We start from the raw sequence: 21,685 nt of genomic DNA on the forward strand, positions 1-21,685 counted from the left end.
AGGCTATATACAGGGGGGTACTGGTACAGAGTCAATGTGGAGGCTATATACAGGGGGGTACTGGTACAGAGACAATGTGGAGGCTATATACAGGGGGGTACTGGTACAGAGTCAATGTGGAGGCTATATACAGGGGGGTACTGGTACAGAGACAATGTGGAGGCTATATACAGGGGGTACTGGTACAGAGACAATGTGGAGGCTATATACAGGGGGGTACTGGTACAGAGACAATGTGGAGGCTATATACAGGGGGTACTGGTACAGAGACAATGTGGAGGCTATATACAGGGGGGTACTGGTACAGAGACAATGTGGAGGCTATATACAGGGGGTACTGGTACAGAGACAATGTGGAGGCTATATACAGGGGGGTACTGGTACAGAGACAATGTGGAGGCTATATACAGGGGGTACTGGTACAGAGACAATGTGGAGGCTATATACAGGGGGGTACTGGTACAGAGACAATGTGGAGGCTATATACAGGGGGGTACTGGGAACAGAGGCAATGTGGAGGCTATATACAGGGGGGTACTGGTACAGAGACAATGTAGAGGCTATATACAGGGGGGTACTGGTACAGAGACAATGTGGAGGCTATATACAGGGGGTACTGGTACAGAGACAATGTGGAGGCTATATACAGGGGGGTACTGGTACAGAGACAATGTGGAGGCTATATACAGGGGGGTACTGGTACAGAGACAATGTGGAGGCTATATACAGGGGGGTACTGGTACAGAGACAATGTGGAGGCTATATACAGGGGGTACTGGTACAGAGACAATGTGGAGGCTATATACAGGGGGGTACTGGTACAGAGACAATGTGGAGGCTATATACAGGGGGGTACTGGTACAGAGACAATGTGAAGGCTATATACAGGGGGTACTGGTACAGAGACAATGTGGAGGCTATATACAGGGGGTACTGGTACAGAGTCAATGTGGAGGCTATATACAGGGGGGTACTGGTACAGAGACAATGTGGAGGCTATATACAGGGGGGTACTGGTACAGAGTCAATGTGGAGGCTATATACAGGGGGGTACTGGTACAGAGACAATGTGGAGGCTATATACAGGGGGGTACTGGTACAGAGTCAATGTGGAGGCTATATACAGGGGGGTACTGGTACAGAGACAATGTGGAGGCTATATACAGGGGGTACTGGTACAGAGACAATGTGGAGGCTATATACAGGGGGGTACTGGTACAGAGACAATGTGGAGGCTATATACAGGGGGTACTGGTACAGAGACAATGTGGAGGCTATATACAGGGGGGTACTGGTACAGAGACAATGTGGAGGCTATATACAGGGGGTACTGGTACAGAGACAATGTGGAGGCTATATACAGGGGGTACTGGTACAGAGTCAATGTGGAGGCTATATACAGGGGGGTACTGGTACAGAGACAATGTGGAGGCTATATACAGGGGGGTACTGGTACAGAGACAATGTGGAGGCTATATACAGGGGGGTACTGGTACAGAGACAATGTGGAGGCTATATACAGGGGGGTACTGGTACAGAGTCAATGTGGAGGCTATATACAGGGGGGTACTGGTACAGAGACAATGTGGAGGCTATATACAGGGGGGTACCGGTACAGAGTCAATGTGTGGTGGCACCGGTTAGTTGAGGTAGTATGTACATGTAGGTAGAGTTAATTAAAGTGACAATGCATAGATGACAACAGAGAGTGGTGGATAGAAGGTGTAGAAGCTGTTTAGAAGCCTCTTGGACCAAGACATGGCGCTCCAGTACCGCTTGCCGTGTGGTAGCAGAGAGAACAGTATATGACTTGGATGGCAAGAGTCTTTGAAAATGTTTAAGGCCTTCCTCTGACACCGCCTGGTAAAGAGGTCCAGTGGTGTACTGGGCCATTCGCACTCCCCTCTGTAGTGCCTTGCAGTCGGAGGCCGAGCAGTTGCCGTACCAGGCCGTGATGCAACCAGTCAGGATGCTCTCGATGGTGCAGCTGTAGAACCTTTTGAGGATCTGGGGACCCATGCCAAATCTTTTCAGTCTCCTGAGGCGGAATAGGTTTTGTCGTGCCCTCTTCACGACCGTCATGGTGTGCTTGGACCATGTTAGTTTGTTGGTGATGTGGACAGCAAGGAACTTGAAGCTCTCAACCTGCTCCACTGCAGCCCGTCGATGGGGGCGTGCTCGGTCCTCTTTTCCACAGTCCACAATCATCTCCTTTGTCTTGATCACATTGAGGGAGAGGTTGTTGTCCTGGCACCACACTGCCAGTTCTCTGATCTCCTCCCTATAGGCTGTCTCGTCGTTGTCGGTGATCAGGCCTACCACTGTTGTGTCATCGGCAAACTTAATGATAGTGTTGGAATCGTGCCTGGCCATTCAGTCATGAGTGAACAAGGAGTATAGGAGGGGGCAAGAGCACGCACCCCTGAGGGGCCCCCATGTTGAGGAGCGGCGTGGCGGATGTGTTGTTACCTACCCTTACCACCTGGGGACAGATAGTCAGGAAGTCCAGGAACCAGTTGCAGAGGGAGGTGTTTAGTCCCAGGGTCCTTAGCTTAGTGATGAGCTTTGAGGGTACTATGGTGTTGAAAGCTGAGCTGAAGTCAATGAAAAGCATTCTCACATAGGTGTTCCTTTTGTCCAGGTGGTAGAGGGCAGTGTGGAGTGTAATAGAGACTGCGTCATCTGTGGATCTGTTGGGGCGGTATGCAAATTGGAGGGTTTCTGGGATGAGTGTGTGGATGTGAGGCATGACCAGCCTTTGAAAGCACTTCATGGCTACAGATGTGAGTACTACGGGTTGGTAGTCATTTAGGCACGTTACCTTAGAATTATTGGGCACAGGGACTATGGTGGTCTGCTTAAAACATGTTGGTATTACAGACTCGGACAGGGAGAGGTTGAAAATGTCAGTGAAGACACTTGCTAGTTGGTCAGCGCATGCTTGCAGTACACATCCTGGTAATCCATCTGGCCATGCGGCCATGTGAATGTTGACCTGTCTAAAGGTCTTACTCACATCGACTGTGGGGAGAGGGATCACAAGTCTTCCGGTACAGCTGGTGCTCTCATGCATGTTTCAGTGTTATTTTCTTCGAAGCGAGCATAGAAGTGGTTTAGCTCGTCTGGTAGGCTCGTGTCACTGGGCAGCTCTCGGCTGTGCTTCCCTTTGTTGTCTGTAATGGTTTGCAAGCCCTGCCACATCCGACGAGATGTGGTGTACTCCTCAATGCCATTGGAGGAATCTCAGAACATATTCCAGTCTGTGCTGCAAAACAGTCTGTTCACTCCCATTGAGAACAAAATACATATATGAACGTTCTCAGCACACACACACACACAATTTAATTGACTTCTCAGCTCTGCTATTACCCCTATGCTGTTTCTGATTTGGTACGATCCGTCCCCCCATAGCCAGTAAAGTGGATGTGTCCAAGCACGGGATGGTGAAGTTCCGGGAGGAGAGGAGCATTCTGGGATTGGGACTGAATACCGGCAGCTTCCACGACCGCTACTTCATCCTGAGCACTGTCTCCCTCAGGATGTACAAGGAAGTGCGGGTAAGAGACACACACACACACACACACACACACACACACACACACACACACACACACACACACACACACACACACACACACACACACACACACATACACACACACACAAAACACACACACACACAAAAAAAACACACACACAAAAAACACACACAAAAAACACACATAACACACACACACACACACACACACACACACACACACACAAAACACACACAAAAAACACACACACACACACAAAACACACACACACACACACACACACAAAAACATCTAAACATCTAATCTGTCTGTTTTGTGTCCCTGTAGAGTAATCGTCCAGAGAGGGAATGGCAGGTGAAGAACCTGAGGGTCTATCTAGGCATCAAGAAGAAACTACGACCACCCACCTGGTCAGGTCACCTCTCTGTTCTCTCCTCCTGCCTGGTCAGGTCACCTCTCTGTCCTCCCCTCCTGCCTGGTCAGGTCACCTCTCTGTCCTCTCCTCCTGCCTGGTCAGGTCACCTCTCTGTTTTCTCCTCCTGCCTGGTCAGGTCACCTCTCTGTCCTCTCCTCCTGCCTGGTCAGGTCACCTCTCTGTTTTCTCCTCCTGCCTGATCAGAACACCTCTCTGTTCTCTCCTCCTGCCTGGTCAGAGCACCTCTCTGTCCTCTCCTCCTGCCTGTCCCATGACCACCCAACTGGTCAGAACACCTCTCCCTGTGTCTCACCCTCTCCTTGTCTTTCCCCTCTCCCTCTCTCTGAGAGAGAGAGAGAGAGAGAGACTGTTATAGAGCAGTCTCACTCCACAGTCCTGTTCTTTAGTGACTGGAGAACAGTAGCTGACAGTTGAGAAGGCAGGACAGTCCTATACCGTCTCTTTTGTCTGTCTGTCTGCTGCTAAATCTCCACTCACTTAATCTTGGCGCACCCATCCCGTTAGCGGGATCATTTTCGCCACACACCCGATGAATTGCAGAGTCTCAAATTCAAATTGAATTACTAAAAATATTTAATTTTCATGAAATCACAAGTGCAATATAGCAAAACACAGCTTGGTTTGTTGTTAATCCACCTGGCATGTCAGATTTAAAAAACTTTTTTTACAGCAAAAGCTATCCAAGCGTTTATGTTAGGACATCTCTCTCAGCAGACAAATCATTACAAACAGCTAGCAGCAAAGTAGATTGGTCACGAAAGTCAGAAAAGCAATAAAATTAATCGCTTAACTTTGATGATCTTCGGATGTTTGCACTCACCAGACTCCCAGTTACACAATAAATGTTCCTTTTGTTCCATAAAGATTATTTTTATATCCAAAATACCTCCATTTGGTTGGCGTGTTTTGTTTAGTAATCCACAGGCTCGAGCAGTCACGACCGGACAGACGAAAATTCCAAATAGTATCCGTAAAGTTTGTAGAAACATATCAAATGTTTTTTATAATCAATCCTCAGGTTGTTTTTACAATAAATAATTGATAATAATTCAACCGGGACTGTACCTTCTTCAATAGGAGAGAGAGAGAAAATGTCTGCTCCAAGCTGTTGCGCATGCAAAACTCTGCTGGCACCCAGCCATTCGCTGACACGATGTGATTCTTCTCGCTCATTTTTCAGAATAAAAGCCTGAAACGATGTCTAAAGACTGTTCACACAGTGTGGAAGCCATAGGGAAAGGAATCTGGTTGATATCCCTTTAAATGGAGGGAAGGCATGCCATGGAACAGGGAGATTCGTTTCTCTTAGGTACTTCCTTGTTGGATTTTCCTCAGGTTTTCGCCTGCAATATCAGTTCTGTTATACTCACAGGCAATATTTTGACAGTTTTGGAAACTTTAGAGTGTTTTCTGCCCTAATCTGACAATTATGTGCATATTGTAGATTCTGGGCCTGAGAAATAGGCAGTTTCATTTGGGTACGTTTTTCATCCAAACTTCAAAATGCTGCCCCCTACACTCAACAGGTTAACTTGTTATGGCTGCAACCCGTTAACAGGATAATTGTCATCAACAACCGCTGAATTGCATAGCGCCACATTCAAACAATATTACTAAAAATATTTATATTCATGAAATCACAAGTGCAATATAGGAAAACACAGTTTAGTCTTTGGTAATCCACCTGTCGTGTCAGATTTTGAAAATATGCTTTACAGCGAAAGCAATCCAAGTGTTTGTGTAAGTTTATTGATCGCTCGACAAACATTATGTACACTTAGCATCAAGTAGCTTGGTCACGAAAATCAGAAAAGCAATCAAATTAATTGTTTACCTTTGATGATCTTCGGATGTTTTCACTCACAAGACTCCCAGTTACACAATAAATGTTCCTTTTGTTCCATAAAGATTATTTTTATACCCAAAATACCTCAGTTTGTTTGGCGCGTTATGTTCATAAATCCACAGGAAAGAGCGGTCACGACAACGTGGACAAATTCCAAATAGTTTCCGTAATGTCCACAGAAACATGTCAAACGTTTTTTATAATCAATCCTCAGCTTCTTTTTAAAATATATAATCGATAATATATCAACCGCAAATGTCTTTATCAGTAGGAGAGGGAAAGGCAATGGCAGCCCAAACTCTGTTGCGTGAGCAAAACTCATGCGAACACCTGACGCAATGTTATCGTTCTGGCTCATTTTTCAAAATAAAAGCCTGAAACTATGTCTGAAGACTGTTGACCCCTTGAGGAAGCGATAGGAAAAGGAATCTGGTTGATATCCCTTTAAATGGAGCAGAGGCTATGGAACATGGAGTTTTCAAAATAGAAGCCACTTCCTGGTTTGATTTTCCTCAGGGTTTCGCCTGTAATATCAGTTCTGTTATACTCACAGACAATAGTTTGACAGTTTTGGAATCTTTAGAGTGTTTTCTATCCAATACTAATAATAATATGCATATTTTAGCAACTGAGACTGAGGAGCTGGAAGTTTACTCTGGGCACCTTTTCATCCAAGCTACTCAATACTGCCCCTGCAGCCATAAGAAGTTAATGTTTCCTATCTCTCTTTATCTATCTCTCTGTAGTCGGGGTCTGACTGTGATGTTTCCTATCTCTCTCTCTCTGTAGTTGGGGTCTGACTGTGATCAATGGAAGTGAAAAACAGGAGAAGCCAGAGAGGCAGCAATGGTGAGTCCCTGAATGTGTGTGTCTCCTGTGTCTCCTGTGTGTGTGTGTGTGTGTGTGTGTGTGTGTGTGTGTGTGTGTGTGTGTGTGTGTGTGTGTGTGTGTGTGTGTGTGTGTGCTATACAGCATGTCCTGTATTTCTCTAGAACTTACTGAGCTACACCAGGGAACAGATGTCAGTAGTGGGGGTATGATGTCAGCAGTGGGGGTATGATGTCAGCAGTGGGGGTATGATGTCAGCAGTGGGGGTATGATGTCAGCAGTGGGGGTATGATATCAGCAGTGGGGGTATGATGCGAGATAGAAAGAGGATGAAGGCTACATTTTCAATTTCATCTCCTTGAAAAGATAGAACAAATATTACAACAAATATTATGGCTGAACTCAAATGTGCTGGTTGATAAAATACCTGTATTTATGGGAAAGATGTTTGAAAAGGGAATTTTGTTCTTAAATGATATTGTAAATTGTAATGGTAGAGTTATGTCCTTCATGGAGTTATCAGAATTGTACGGGAATGTCTGCTCAATCCAAGAGTACAACCAATTGATTACAGCATTGCCCCAAAAATGGAAGAGGCGGGTGGGAGCTGGGGGAGGTAGGGAACTGGTCTGTCTACCCAATATGGTTGGTCTCAGATGGTTGAGGGTGGGAGTGGTCTCGGATGGTTGAGGGGTGGAGAGGTCTCAGATGGTTGAGGGACAGCTATTGGGGAACTGTGGGGGGGATCTTGAAGGGTTCGGGTTCATGTTTTTTGGCCTTGTGGGAGATCTGTCAACGTGCCCCTGAGCAGGATGCTGGATGCTTCTGTGTGTCTCTCTGAATGGGAGTCTGTTGGATGACTGATGTGGTGTAGTTGTTGAGCGACTTCACTGCAACTATATTGTATGTTTCAGATAAATAAATAAAAAAGAGGTTTGAGTTGAAGATAAATACTTTTACTAAGAGATCATGAGTGGAAAGGTCACCCCTCCCCCCACACACACACACACACACACACACACACACACACACACACACACACACACACACACACACACACACACACCTGTGTGCTGCTGGGTCAAGCCATCAGCAACAACAGGCAGAAAAGTCACGCAGTTGAGAGAGACAAAGAGAAAGAGAAGGAGAGAAAGAGAAGGAGAGAAAGAGAGGTAGAGAAAGAGAGGGAGAGAAAGAGAGGGAGAGAAAGAGAGGGAGAGAAAGAGAGGGAGAGAAAGAGAGGGAGAGAAAGAGAAGGAGAGAAAGAGAGGTAGAGTGTGGGGGAGAGAAAGAGAGGGAGAGAAAGAGAGGGAGAGAAAGAGAGGGAGAGAAAGAGAGGGAGAGAAAGAGAGGGAGAGAAAGAGAGGGAGAGAAAGAGAAGGAGAGAAAGAGAGGTAGAGTGTGGGGGAGAGAAAGAGAGGGAGAGAAAGAGAGGGAGAGAAAGAGAGGGAGAGAAAGAGAGGGAGAGAAAGAGAAGGAGAGAAAGAGAGGTAGAGTGTGGGGGAGAGAAAGAGAGGGAGAGAAAGAGAGGGAGAGAAAGAGAGGGAGAGAGAGAGAGGGAGAGAAAGAGAGGGAGAGAAAGAGAGGGAGAGAAAGAGAGGGAGAGAAAGAGAGGGAGAGAAAGAGAAGGAGAGACAGAGAGGTAGAGTGTGGGGGAGAGAAAGAGAGGGAGAGAAAGAGAGGGAGAGAAAGAGAGGGAGAGAAAGAGAAGGAGAGAAAGAGAGGTAGAGTGTGGGGGAGAGAAAGAGAGGGAGAGAAAGAGAGGGAGAGAAAGAGAGGGAGAGAAAGAGAGGGAGAGAAAGAGAGGGAGAGAGAGAGAGGGCGAGAAAGAGAGGGAGAGAAAGAGAGGGAGAGAAAGAGAAGGAGAGAAAGAGAGGTAGAGTGTGGGGGAGAGAAAGAGAGGGAGAGAAAGAGAGGGAGAGAAAGAGAGGGAGAGAAAGAGAGGGAGAGAAAGAGAGGGAGAGAAAGAGAGGGAGAGAAAGAGAAGGAGAGAAAGAGAGGTAGAGTGTGGGGGAGAGAAAGAGAGGGAGAGAAAGAGAGGGAGAGAAAGAGAGGGAGAGAAAGAGAGGGAGAGAAAGAGAAGGAGAGAAAGAGAGGTAGAGTGTGGGGGAGAGAAAGAGAGGGAGAGAAAGAGAGGGAGAGAAAGAGAGGGAGAGAGAGAGAGGGAGAGAAAGAGAGGGAGAGAAAGAGAGGGAGAGAAAGAGAGGGAGAGAAAGAGAGGGAGAGAAAGAGAAGGAGAGAAAGAGAGGTAGAGTGTGGGGGAGAGAAAGAGAGGGAGAGAAAGAGAGGGAGAGAAAGAGAGGGAGAGAAAGAGAAGGAGAGAAAGAGAGGTAGAGTGTGGGGGAGAGAAAGAGAGGGAGAGAAAGAGAGGGAGAGAAAGAGAGGGAGAGAAAGAGAGGGAGAGAGAGAGAGGGCGAGAAAGAGAGGGAGAGAAAGAGAGGGAGAGAAAGAGAGGGAGAGAAAGAGAGGGAGAGAAAGAGAGGGAGAGAAAGAGAGGTAGAGTGTGGGGGAGAGAAAGAGAGGGAGAGAAAGAGAGGGAGAGAAAGAGAGGGAGAGAAAGAGAGGGAGAGAAAGAGAGGGAGAGAAAGAGAAGGAGAGAAAGAGAGGTAGAGTGTGGGGGAGAGAAAGAGAGGGAGAGAAAGAGAGGGAGAGAAAGAGAGGGAGAGAAAGAGAGGGAGAGAAAGAGAGGGAGAGAAAGAGAAGGAGAGAAAGAGAGGTAGAGTGTGGGGGAGAGAAAGAGAGGGAGAGAAAGAGAGGGAGAGAAAGAGAAGGAGAGAAAGAGAGGTAGAGTGTGGGGGAGAGAAAGAGAGGGAGAGAAAGAGAGGGAGAGAAAGAGAGGGAGAGAAAGAGAGGGAGAGAAAGAGAGGTAGAGTGTGGGGGAGAGAAAGAGAGGGAGAGAAAGAGAGGGAGAGAAAGAGAGGGAGAGTGTGGGGGAGAGAAAGAGAGGGAGAGAAAGAGAGGGAGAGAAAGAGAGGGAGAGAAAGAGAGGGAGAGTGTGGGGGAGAGAAAGTGTTGACGCCCAGGGTTCTATTGCCAGGGTTCTATCGCCAGGGTTCTATCGCCAGGGTTCTATTGCCAGGGTTCTATCGCCAGGCACTGTGTGTGTCTTAGTGTGCTTGTGCAGGTGTGTGAAAGAGGGGAAGTTGGGAGTAGAGCATGTGAGCAGAGTTGGAAATCTCACTCATCGCTCATGGAGGGTTGTGCATATCTCCATCAAGTCCTTTCCATCGTCATTTCAGATAGGCTACATGTCATATTAAACAGCATATAAACTCTCTAAATAGGTCAGGAGCCAGACAGGGAGACTAAGAAGGAACAGAAATGAATTATTTAGGCTATATTATTTCAATTATTTCAAGGCTAGAGCCTACAAAGAAATACATTGTGAAGCATTAGCGAGTGTGACACACTAGGCTGGTAGGGACATAAATAGCTCAGCATTTAAATAACATTACCTTGTATTAAATCATTATAGTCTATATACAGGCTGTGACTTCAAATTAATTACAAATGAAATTAAAAATGACTTATTAATGCCTTTGAATTCATTTTTAGAAACAAGAGTTTGGCCAGTCTATGGCTTCAGACTCATGCGTTGGTGCCTGGAGAGCCGGCCAGCAGCGGATAACATCCTCTCTCCTCTTACAGAGCTACTGGGGATGCGAGACAACCTTTTGACCCCTCTTACAGAGCTACTGGGGATGCTGAACAACCTTTTGGCCACTCTTACAGAGCTACTGGGGATGCGAAACAACCTTTTGACCCCTCTTACAGAGCTACTGGGGATGCTGAACAACCTTTTGGCCACTCTTACAGAGCTACTGGGGATGCTAAACAACCTTTTGACCCCTCTTACAGAGCTACTGGGGATGCGAAACAACCTTTTGACCCCTCTTACAGAGCTACTGGGGATGCTGAACAACCTTTTGGCCACTCTTACAGAGCTACTGGGGATGCTAAACAACCTTTTGACCCCTCTTACAGAGCTACTGGGGATGCTAAACAACCTTTTGACCCCTCTTACAGAGCTACTGGGGATGCTGAACAACCTTTTGACCCCTCTTACAGAGCTACTGGGGATGCTAAACAACCTTTTGACCCCTCTTACAGAGCTACTGGGGATGCGAAACAACCTTTTGACCCCTCTTCCAGAGCTACTGGGGATGCTAAACAACCTTTTGACCCCTCTTACAGAGCTACTGGGGATGCTAAACAACCTTTTGACCCCTCTTACAGAGCTACTGGGGATGCTAAACAACCTTTTGACCCCTCTTACAGAGCTACTGGGGATGCTGAACAACCTTTTGACCCCTCTTACAGAGCTACTGGGGATGCTAAACAACCTTTTGACCCCTCTTACAGAGCTACTGGGGATGCGAAACAACCTTTTGACCCCTCTTACAGAGCTACTGGGGATGCTAAACAACCTTTTGACCCCTCTTACAGAGCAACTGGGGATGCTAAACAACCTTTTGACCCCTCTTACAGAGCTACTGGGGATGCGAAACAACCTTTTGACCCCTCTTACAGAGCTACTGGGGATGCTGAACAACCTTTTGACCCCTCTTACAGAGCTACTGGGGATGCTAAACAACCTTTTGACCCCTCTTACAGAGCTACTGGGGATGCTAAACAACCTTTTGACCCCTCTTACAGAGCTACTGGGGATGCGAAACAACCTTTTGACCCCTCTTACAGAGCTACTGGGGATGCTGAACAACCTTTTGACCCCTCTTACAGAGCTACTGGGGATGCTGAACAACCTTTTGACCCCTCTTACAGAGCTACTGGGGATGCTGAACAACCTTTTGACCCCTCTTACAGAGCTACTGGGGATGCTGAACAACCTTTTGGCCACTCTTACAGAGCTACTGGGGATGCGGAACAACCTTTTGACCCCTCTTACAGAGCTACTGGGGATGCTGAACAACCTTTTGGCCACTCTTACAGAGCTACTGGGGATGCTGAACAACCTTTTGACCCCTCTTACAGAGCTACTGGGGATGCTGAACAACCTTTTGACCCCTCTTACAGAGCTACTGGGGATGCGAAACAACCTTTTGACCCCTCTTACAGAGCTACTGGGGATGCGAAACAACCTTTTGACCCCTCTTACAGAGCTACTGGGGATGCTGAACAACCTTTTGACCCCTCTTACAGAGCTACTGGGGATGCTGAACAACCTTTTGACCCCTCTTACAGAGCTACTGGGGATGCTGAACAACCTTTTGACCCCTCTTACAGAGCTACTGGGGATGCGAAACAACCTTTTGACCCCTCTTACAGAGCTACTGGGGATGCGAAACAACCTTTTGACCCCTCTTACAGAGCTACTGGGGATGCTGAACAACCTTTTGACCCCTCTTACAGAGCTACTGGGGATGCTGAACAACCTTTTGACCCCTCTTACAGAGCTACTGGGGATGCGAAACAACCTTTTGACCCCTCTTACAGAGCTACTGGGGATGCGAAACAACCTTTTGACCCCTCTTACAGAGCTACTGGGGATGCTGAACAACCTTTTGGCCACTCTTACCAGGCTGGGCAGAGATGCAGAGTTGTTTTTTTATTTTTCAAATCAAATCAAATGTATTCATAAAGTCCTTCTTACATCAGCTGATATCTCAAAGTGCTGTACAGAAACCCAGCCTAAAACCCCAAACAGCAAGCAATGCAGGTGTAGATGGCTAGGAAAAACTCCCTAGAAAGGCCAGAACCTAGGAAGAAATCAAATCAAATCAAATGTATTTATATAGCTCTTCGTACATCAGCTGATATATCAAAGTGCTCTACAGAAACACAGCCTTAAACCCCAAACAGCAAGCAATGCAGGTGTAGAAGCACGGTGGCTAGGAAAAACTCCCTAGAAAGGCCAAAACCTAGGAAAAACCTAGAGAGGATCCAGACTATGAGGGGTGGCCAGTCCTCTTCTGGCTGTGCCGGGTGGAGATTATAACAGAACATGTGAACAAATAATAACAAATAATAATAATCACAGTGGTTGTAGAGGGTGCAACAGGTCAGCACCTCAGGAGTAAATGTCAGTTGTCTTTTCATAGCCGATCATTCAGAGTTAAAGACAGCAAGTGTGGTAGAGAAAGAGAGTTGAAAACAGCAGGTCCGGGGGACAAGGTGGCACGTCCGGTGAACAGGTCAGGGTTCCATAGCCGCAGGCAGAACAGTTGAAACTGGAGCAGCAGCACGGCTAGGTGGACTGAGGACAGCAAGGAGTCATCAGGCCAGGTAGTCCTGAGGCATGGTCCTAGGGCTCAGGTCCTCCAAGAGAGAGAAAGAGAGAAAGAAAGAGAGAAAGAGAGAATTAGAGAGAGCACACTTAAATTCACACAGGACACCGGATAAGACAGGAGAAGTACTCCAGATATAACAAACTGACCCTAGCCCCCCGACACATAAACTACTGCAGCATAAATACTGGAGGCTGAGACGGGAGGGGTCAGGAAACACTGTGGCCCCGTCCGACGATACCCCCGGACAGGGCCAAACAGGCAGGATATAACCCCACCCACTTTGCCAAAGCACAGCCCCCAAACCACTAGAGGGATATCTTCAACCACCAACTCACCAATTTTCCATAAGTAGCTTCATTTTGTGCTCTTTTTGTGCCTTATCATTTTTTACATACAGAGAGTACTGAATTTGAATTACTTCTGAACAGCGGGTGGGGGCTTCAAAGGCCACTGCATTTGGGATGGGGGGGCTGTGAAACTCTCCTGCCATTGTTATGCTCAAGGGCTTTGACATCTCTCACTTCACACCTCCATGCTAATTGAAGTTGTATCCATTCTGTCTATCAAGCTTGGTAGCATTCATTTAGCATTCAGTCCTTATAAAGTCAAATATATCATTGTAATATATCTTTCTTCTTGGCTTTTGAAAATAAAAAATTGCTTCAGACTAAACATGACTCACTCAGTTCCAGGTTGGATGGTGTTTTCTGCTTTCTGTTGTTTGTTTGACAGATCATTTGCTGTATAGCTTTGAAATAAGAATATTTGGTAGTAGGAATCCTTCCGGGTCATTCCATCCAAAATCAGGTTGTAGGCTTGAAGTTTTGATTTGGAGTGAAGGTTATGTTGTAGAGGGTAGTATACTGTATGTCCTTCCTGAAAACACGCTGAAAAATGCAGGAGCTCATCTATTCTCTCTCTCTCTCCTTTCTTTCTTTCTTTCTTTCTTTCTTTCTTTCTTTCTTTCTTTCTTTCTTTCTTTCACTCCTCTCTCTTTCTCCTGTCTCACTCTCTCCCTCTGTAGGTATCTGTGTTGTGACACTCAGACAGAGATGAGGGAGTGGTTCTCCACCTTCCTCACTATCCAGGTAAGAGGACACATACTGTCACACTGGTTATTATGATCCACTGTTCTGTCTGTCACACTGGTTATTATGATCCACTGTTCTGTCTGTCACACTGTTCTGTCTGTCACACTGGTTATTATGATCCACTGTTCTGTCTGTCACACTGGTTATTATGATCCACTGTTCTGTCTGTCACACTGTTCTGTCTGTCACACTGGTTATTATGATCCACTGTTCTGTCTGTCACACTGTTCTGTCTGTCACACTGGTTATTATGATTCACTGTTCTGTCTGTCACACTGTTCTGTCTGTCACACTGGTTATTATGATCCACTGTTCTGTCTGTCACACTGTTCTGTCTGTCACACTGTTCTGTCTGTCACACTGTTCTGTCTGTCACACTGGTTATTATGATTCACTGTTCTGTCTGTCACACTGGTTATTATGATCCACTGTTCTGTCTGTCACACTGGTTATTATGATTCACTGTTCTGTCTGTCACACTGGTTATTATGATCCACTGTTCTGTCTGTCACACTGGTTATTATGATTCACTGTTCTGTCTGTCACACTGGTTATTATGATCCACTGTTCTGTCTGTCACACTGGTTATTATGATTCACTGTTCTGTCTGTCACACTGTTCTGTCTGTCACACTGGTTATTATGATTCACTGTTCTGTCTGTCACAATGTTCTGTCTGTCACACTGATTTGTCTGTCACACTGGTTATTATGATCCACTGTTCTGTCTGTCACACTAGTTATTATGATTCACTGTTCTGTCTGTCACACTGTTCTGTCTGTCACACTGGTTATTATGATTCACTGTTCTGTCTGTCACACTGTTCTGTCTGTCACACTGGTTATTATGATCCACTGTTCTGTCTGTCACACTGGTTATTATGATTCACTGTTCTGTCTGTCACACTGGTTATTATGATTCACTGTTCTGTCTGTCACACTGGTTATTATGATCCACTGTTCTGTCTGTCACACTGGTGATTATAATTCACTGTTCTGTCTGTCACACTGGTTATTATGATTCACTGTTCTGTCTGTCACACTGTTCTGTCTGTCACACTGGTTATTATGATCCACTGTTCTGTCTGTCACACTGGTTATTATGATTCACTGCTCTGTCTGTCACACTGGTTATTATGATTCACTGTTCTGTCTGTCACACTGTTCTGTCTGTCACACTGGTTATTATGATCCACTGTTCTGTCTGTCACACTGGTTATTATGATTCACTGTTCTGTCTGTCACACTGTTCTGTCTGTCACACTGGTTATTATGATTCACTGTTCTGTCTGTCACACTGTTCTGTCTGTCACACTGGTTATTATGATCCACTGTTCTGTCTGTCACACTGATTATTATGATTCACTGTTCTGTCTGTCACACTGGTGATTATAATTCACTGTTCTGTCTGTCACACTGGTTATTATGATTCACTGTTCTGTCTGTCACACTGTTCTGTCTGTCACACTGGTTATTATGATCCACTGTTCTGTCTGTCACACTGGTTATTATGATTCACTGTTCTGTCTGTCACACTGGTTATTATGATCCACTGTTCTGTCTGTCACACTGTTCTGTCTGTCACACTGGTTATTATGATTCACTGTTCTGTCTGTCACACTGGTTATTATGATTCACTGCTCTGTCTGTCACACTGGTTATTATGATCCACTGTTCTGTCTGTCACACTGTTCTGTCTGTCACACTGGTTATTATGATTCACTGTTCTGTCTGTCACACTGTTCTGTCTGTCACACTGGTTATTATGATTCACTGTTCTGTCTGTCACACTGATTATTATGATCCACTGTTCTGTCTGTCACACTGGTTATTATGATTCACTGTTCTGTCTGTCACACTGTTCTGTCTGTCACACTGGTTATTATGATTCATTGTTCTGTCTGTCACACTGGTTATTATGATTCACTGTTCTGTCTGTCACACTGTTCTGTCTGTCACACTGGTTATTATGATTCACTGTTCTGTCTGTCACACTGGTTATTATGATTCACTGTTCTGTCTGTCACACTGTTCTGTCTGTCACACTGGTTATTATGATCCACTGTTCTGTCTTTCACACTGGTTATTATGATCCACTGTTCTGTCTGTCACACTGGTTATTATGATCCACTGTTCTGTCTGTCACACTGGTTATTATGATTCACTGTTCTGTCTGTCACACTGGTTATTATGATTCACTGTTCTGTCTGTCACACTGGTTATTATGATCCACTGTTCTGTCTGTCACACTGGTTATTATGATTCACTGTTCTGTCTGTCACACTGGTTATTATGATTCACTGTTCTGTCTGTCACACTGGTTATTATGATTCACTGCTCTGTCTGTCACACTGGTTATTATGATTCACTGTTCTGTCTGTCACACTGTTCTGTCTGTCACACTGGTTATTATGATCCACTGTTCTGTCTGTCACACTGGTTATTATGATTCACTGTTCTGTCTGTCACACTGTTCTGTCTGTCACACTGGTTATTATGATTCACTGTTCTGTCTGTCACACTGTTCTGTCTGTCACACTGGTTATTATGATCCACTGTTCTGTCTGTCACACTGGTTATTATGATTCACTGTTCTGTCTGTCACACTGGTTATTATGATTTACTGTTCTGTCTGTCACACTGGTTATTATGATCCACTGTTCTGTCTGTCACACTGGTGATTATAATTCACTGTTCTGTCTGTCACACTGGTTATTATGATTCACTGTTCTGTCTGTCACACTGTTCTGTCTGTCACACTGGTTATTATGATCCACTGTTCTGTCTGTCACACTGGTTATTATGATTCACTGTTCTGTCTGTCACACTGGTTATTATGATCCACTGTTCTGTCTGTCACACTGTTCTGTCTGTCACACTGGTTATTATGATTCACTGTTCTGTCTGTCACACTGGTTATTATGATTCACTGCTCTGTCTGTCACACTGGTTATTATGATCCACTGTTCTGTCTGTCACACTGTTCTGTCTGTCACACTGGTTATTATGATTCACTGTTCTGTCTGTCACACTGTTCTGTCTGTCACACTGGTTATTATGATTCACTGTTCTGTCTGTCACACTGTTCTGTCTGTCACACTGGTTATTATGATTCACTGTTCTGTCTGTCACACTGATTATTATGATCCACTGTTCTGTCTGTCACACTGGTTATTATGATTCATTGTTCTGTCTGTCACACTGGTTATTATGATTCACTGTTCTGTCTGTCACACTGTTTTGTCTGTCACACTGGTTATTATGATTCACTGTTCTGTCTGTCACACTGGTTATTATGATTCACTGTTCTGTCTGTCACACTGTTCTGTCTGTCACACTGGTTATTATGATCCACTGTTCTGTCTGTCACACTGGTTATTATGATCCACTGTTCTGTCTGTCACACTGGTTATTATGATTCACTGTTCTGTCTTTCACACTGGTTATTATGATCCACTGTTCTGTCTGTCACACTGGTTATTATGATCCACTGTTCTGTCTGTCACACTGGTTATTATGATTCACTGTTCTGTCTGTCACACTGGTTATTATGATTCACTGTTCTGTCTGTCACACTGGTTATTATGATCCACTGTTCTGTCTGTCACACTGGTTATTATGATTCACTGTTCTGTCTGTCACACTGGTTATTATGATTCACTGTTCTGTCTGTCACACTGGTTATTATGATTCACTGTTCTGTCTGTCACACTGGTTATTATGATTCACTGGTTATTATGATTCACTGGTTATTATGATTCACTGGTTATTATGATTCACTGGTTATTATGATTCACTGGTTATTATAATTCTTTCTGAATTAAGGTCAGAGTATAATTTGCTCTCTCTTTCTCTTTGTCTCTCGCTGTTCTTTCTCTCTCTCACTTCTCTCTCTCACTTCTTTCTCTCTCTCTCACTTCTCTCTTTCTCTTTCTCTTTGTCTCTTGCTGTTCTTTCTCTCTCTCACTTCTCTTTCTCTTTGTCTCTTGCTGTTCTTTCTCTCTCTCTCACTTCTCCCTCTCTCTCTGCCCCCCCCCCCCCCCCTCTCAGTGTGATGGTAACGTGTGGCCAGCGGATGCAGTACAAACACGTGTGACCCGTGCGTTGCCGGCGGATACGCGTCATGGTAATGTGGCGTTGATTCCATTGCGCGGCAGCGAGAATGAGATGCGGAACAGCGTTGCAGCTTTCACCGCCGACCCGCTTGGCGTGAGTCAATCCTCCAATCACAGGGGCCAATCCACAGTCGTGGGCCTATCAGAGACCTCCATGCTGACACGGAGTCGACCATGTGGTCCCTACACACACACACACACACACACACACACACACACACACACACACACACACACACACACACACACACAGGAGTCTACAATTGTGCATGGGGCTTTTTCCCTTATCAGCTGGATGGTGTGTGTGTGTGTGTGTGTGTGTGTGTGTGTGTGTGTGTGTGTGTGTGTGTGTGTGTGTGTGTGTGTGTGTGTGTGTGTGTGTTGGGTATAGTGATCATATATTGTTGTGTTGTCTCTTCGTGCCGTAAGCTTGTCTGTGTCCTGGTTGAATGTGAGCACAGGATGTTGAATCCATACAGAACACTGACTGTGTTAGACATGACTGTTAGCACTCACCATTACACATGACAGAGTTCATGTCAGCCAGTCTGAATGAATTAATCCCTCCCTCTACCCCCTTCTCTCTCTCTCTCTCTCTCTCTCTCTCGCTCTCTCTCTCTACCCCCTCTCTCTCTCCACCCCCCCGCTCTCTCTACTCCCCCTCTTTCTGTCCCTCTCTCCTTTTCCTCCCTCAATCCCTCTCTCTCTATCCCTCTCTCTATCAATCCCTCTCTCTCTATCCCTCTCTCTCCCAATCCCTCTCTCTCTATCCCTCTCTCTCTCTCTCTCTCTCCCTCTCTCTATCCCTCTCTCTCTCTCTCTCTCTCTCTCTCCCTCTCTCAGCTCTTTAGAGATGTCTGATAATGGGTCCAGACAAGGTGAGACATTATCTAAAGTTCCTACGTGTGTAAGAGTGTGTGTGCAGTTATCTAATTGTCTGTGTATGTTCCATAGGGGATAGACCACCAGCCGTAGAACCCACAAAGTCTTCAGAACATTCCAGTAACGACACCCCCCCCCCCCCAGGTGTGTCATGAGGAGAGAGAGACTCTGTTACCACAGTGCCTTTTAGAACTGCAGTGCACCCTGGGATACATGGAGGACCTGTAAGAAGCTCCTGGTATGGACTGAGAGGCTGAGAACAAAGACTGACTGAGTACAGACTGTCACTGGAACAGACTGACTGAGTACAGACTGACTGAGTACAGACTGTCACTGGAACAGACTGACTGAGTACAGACTGTCACTGGAACAGACTGACTGAGTACAGACTGTCACTGGAACAGACTGACTGAGTACAGACTGACTGAGTACAGACTGTCACTGGAACAGACTGACTGAGTACAGACTGACTGAGTACAGACTGTCACTGGAACAGACTGACTGAGTACAGACTGACTGAGTACAGACTGTCACTGGAACAGACTGACTGAGTACAGACTGTTACTGGAACAGACTGACTGAGTACAGACTGACTGAGTACAGACTGTCACTGGAACAGACTGACTGAGTACAGACTGACTGAGTACAGACTGTCACTGGAACAGACTGACTGAGTACAGACTGACTGAGTACAGACTGTCACTGGAACAGACTGACTGAGTACAGACTGACTGAGTACAGACTGTCACTGGAACAGACTGACTGAGTACAGACTGACTGAGTACAGACTGTCACTGGAACAGACTGACTGAGTGCAGACTGTTACTGGAACAGACTGACTGAGTACAGACTGTTACTGGAACAGACTGACTGAGTACAGACTGACTGAGTACAGACTGTCACTGGAACAGACTGACTGAGTACAGACTGTTACTGCAACAGACTGACTGAGTACAGACTGTTACTGGAACAGACTGACTGAGTACAGACTGTTACTGGAACAGACTGACTGAGTACAGACTGACTGAGTACAGACTGCCACTGGAACAGACTGACTGAGTACAGACTGTCACTGGAACAGACTGACTGAGTACAGACTGTTACTGGAACAGACTGACTGAGTACAGACTGACTGAGTACAGACTGTCACTGGAACAGACTGACTAAGTACAGACTGTCACTGGAACCGACTGACTGAGTACAGACTGTTACTGGAACAGACTGACTGAGTACAGACTGTTACTGGAACAGACTGACTGAGTACAGACTGACTGAGTACAGACTGTCACTGGAACAGACTGACTGAGTAAAGACTGTCACTGGAACAGACTGACTGAGTACAGACTGTTACTGGAACAGACTGACTGAGTACAGACTGTCACTGGAACAGACTGACTGAGTACAGACTGTTACTGGAACAGACTGACTGAGTACAGACTGACTGAGTACAGACTGACTGAGTACAGACTGTCACTGGAACAGACTGACTGAGTACAGACTGACTGAGTACAGACTGACTGAGTACAGACTGTTACTGTTTGTCTCTGAGAGGCCTGAAGATAATGGGCTGATCTTCATCGACAATCCAGCCGTCACTGTTCCTGTGTGTCCCACATCAACCCTGTCCCCTCCTCGAACCGTCTCTCTCGCTCCCTGTTGTGAACTCTCCCCCACCTGTACCCTCATCTCGTCAGCCTCACCCGTGTCCCCTTCTCTCTTAAAGACTCCCCCATCTGTATAGTGCTCACATCACCTCTCCCACGGTCTTCTCCCTCCATGTTTTAGACTGTAATTATTTATTTCTCCAGCAGAGGGAGCAGCATATAGGAAGTTAAGGGGGGACTCTGTCCATTTAGAAATAGGGTCGTGTATGTAGGTAAACTGTTAGACAACCATGACCATCACTAGACATTAAGTTGGTTCCACTAGACTAGAGGACTGGAGGACAGTGATGTGTGTGTGTGTGTCCAAGTTCACTTATTGTAGTCATATCATTACTCCCACTTCTAGGTCTTAACCTGTAGAGACACACCCCCCCCCCCCACCCAACCAACCCACCCACTCACTCACCCAACCAACCCAGCCAGCCAGCCAGCCAGCCAGCCAGCCAGCCAGCCAGCCCCCACCCCCCCCACTGGCCCTCATATCTGTTTTTGTCCAATGAAAGAACTGATCTGTTTCCTGTTTTGTTAAGACGGATCGTCTGTCTGGTACTCTGTACACTTGAATAAACACATTTCAGCCAGAGCTGTGTCTATCATTTAGACTCCTAACTATGTGATGACGTGGAGCAGTCATTGTTTGACTGTAGTCTGGTTCAACCAGCATGGATCTGGTGAGCTCATGTTCTCTTTCAATTCAGTACAAACTAACCGTGGGCACAGCGGTAAGACTGGTTTCACAACGCTAGTGTGACTGCCTGTGATCTACTGGTCAGGAATCAGGAAGGGTCTACTGCTCTAAGGATGGATCAAAAAGCTCTGTATTCTCATCAATATCACATACGCTCAATCATCTTATCATATGTAGCATTTCACTTTTAATCTGTCTCTGTCTCATAAATGTGTTTTTATGTGAAAATAACTTTTGTAATTCTGCAGTTCTTCAGAATGTAACTGTAGGTATGGTTTTAATAAAGTCTATGCTCGTTGGATCTACAGTCTGTGTGTGTGACTGAGATGTAGCACGCTCTGACACTACAA

The 21,685-nt window shown here is 45.8% G+C and overlaps 1 protein-coding gene across 1 annotated transcript in view; it reads left to right on the plus strand.

Moving 5' to 3' along the window:
* Positions 1 to 21,230, plus strand: part of LOC139382775 (arf-GAP with Rho-GAP domain, ANK repeat and PH domain-containing protein 1) — a 77,193-nt gene extending 55,963 nt beyond the window's left edge. Inside the window, exons 25-31 of the mRNA XM_071126921.1 lie at positions 3,412 to 3,557; positions 3,867 to 3,949; positions 6,611 to 6,670; positions 13,922 to 13,985; positions 18,037 to 18,195; positions 18,945 to 18,979; positions 19,056 to 21,230. Of these exons, the coding sequence (XP_070983022.1) occupies positions 3,412 to 3,557; positions 3,867 to 3,949; positions 6,611 to 6,670; positions 13,922 to 13,985; positions 18,037 to 18,195; positions 18,945 to 18,962 (530 nt within the window). The 3' untranslated portion in view covers positions 18,963 to 18,979; positions 19,056 to 21,230. The remainder of the gene's footprint in view (positions 1 to 3,411; positions 3,558 to 3,866; positions 3,950 to 6,610; positions 6,671 to 13,921; positions 13,986 to 18,036; positions 18,196 to 18,944; positions 18,980 to 19,055) is intronic.
* Positions 21,231 to 21,685: the final 455 nt, after the last annotated feature.

The sequence above is a fragment of the Oncorhynchus clarkii genome, chromosome 24 (genome assembly GCF_045791955.1).
Source record: "Oncorhynchus clarkii lewisi isolate Uvic-CL-2024 chromosome 24, UVic_Ocla_1.0, whole genome shotgun sequence".
In the NCBI taxonomy this organism is placed as follows: Eukaryota; Metazoa; Chordata; class Actinopteri; order Salmoniformes; family Salmonidae; genus Oncorhynchus; species Oncorhynchus clarkii.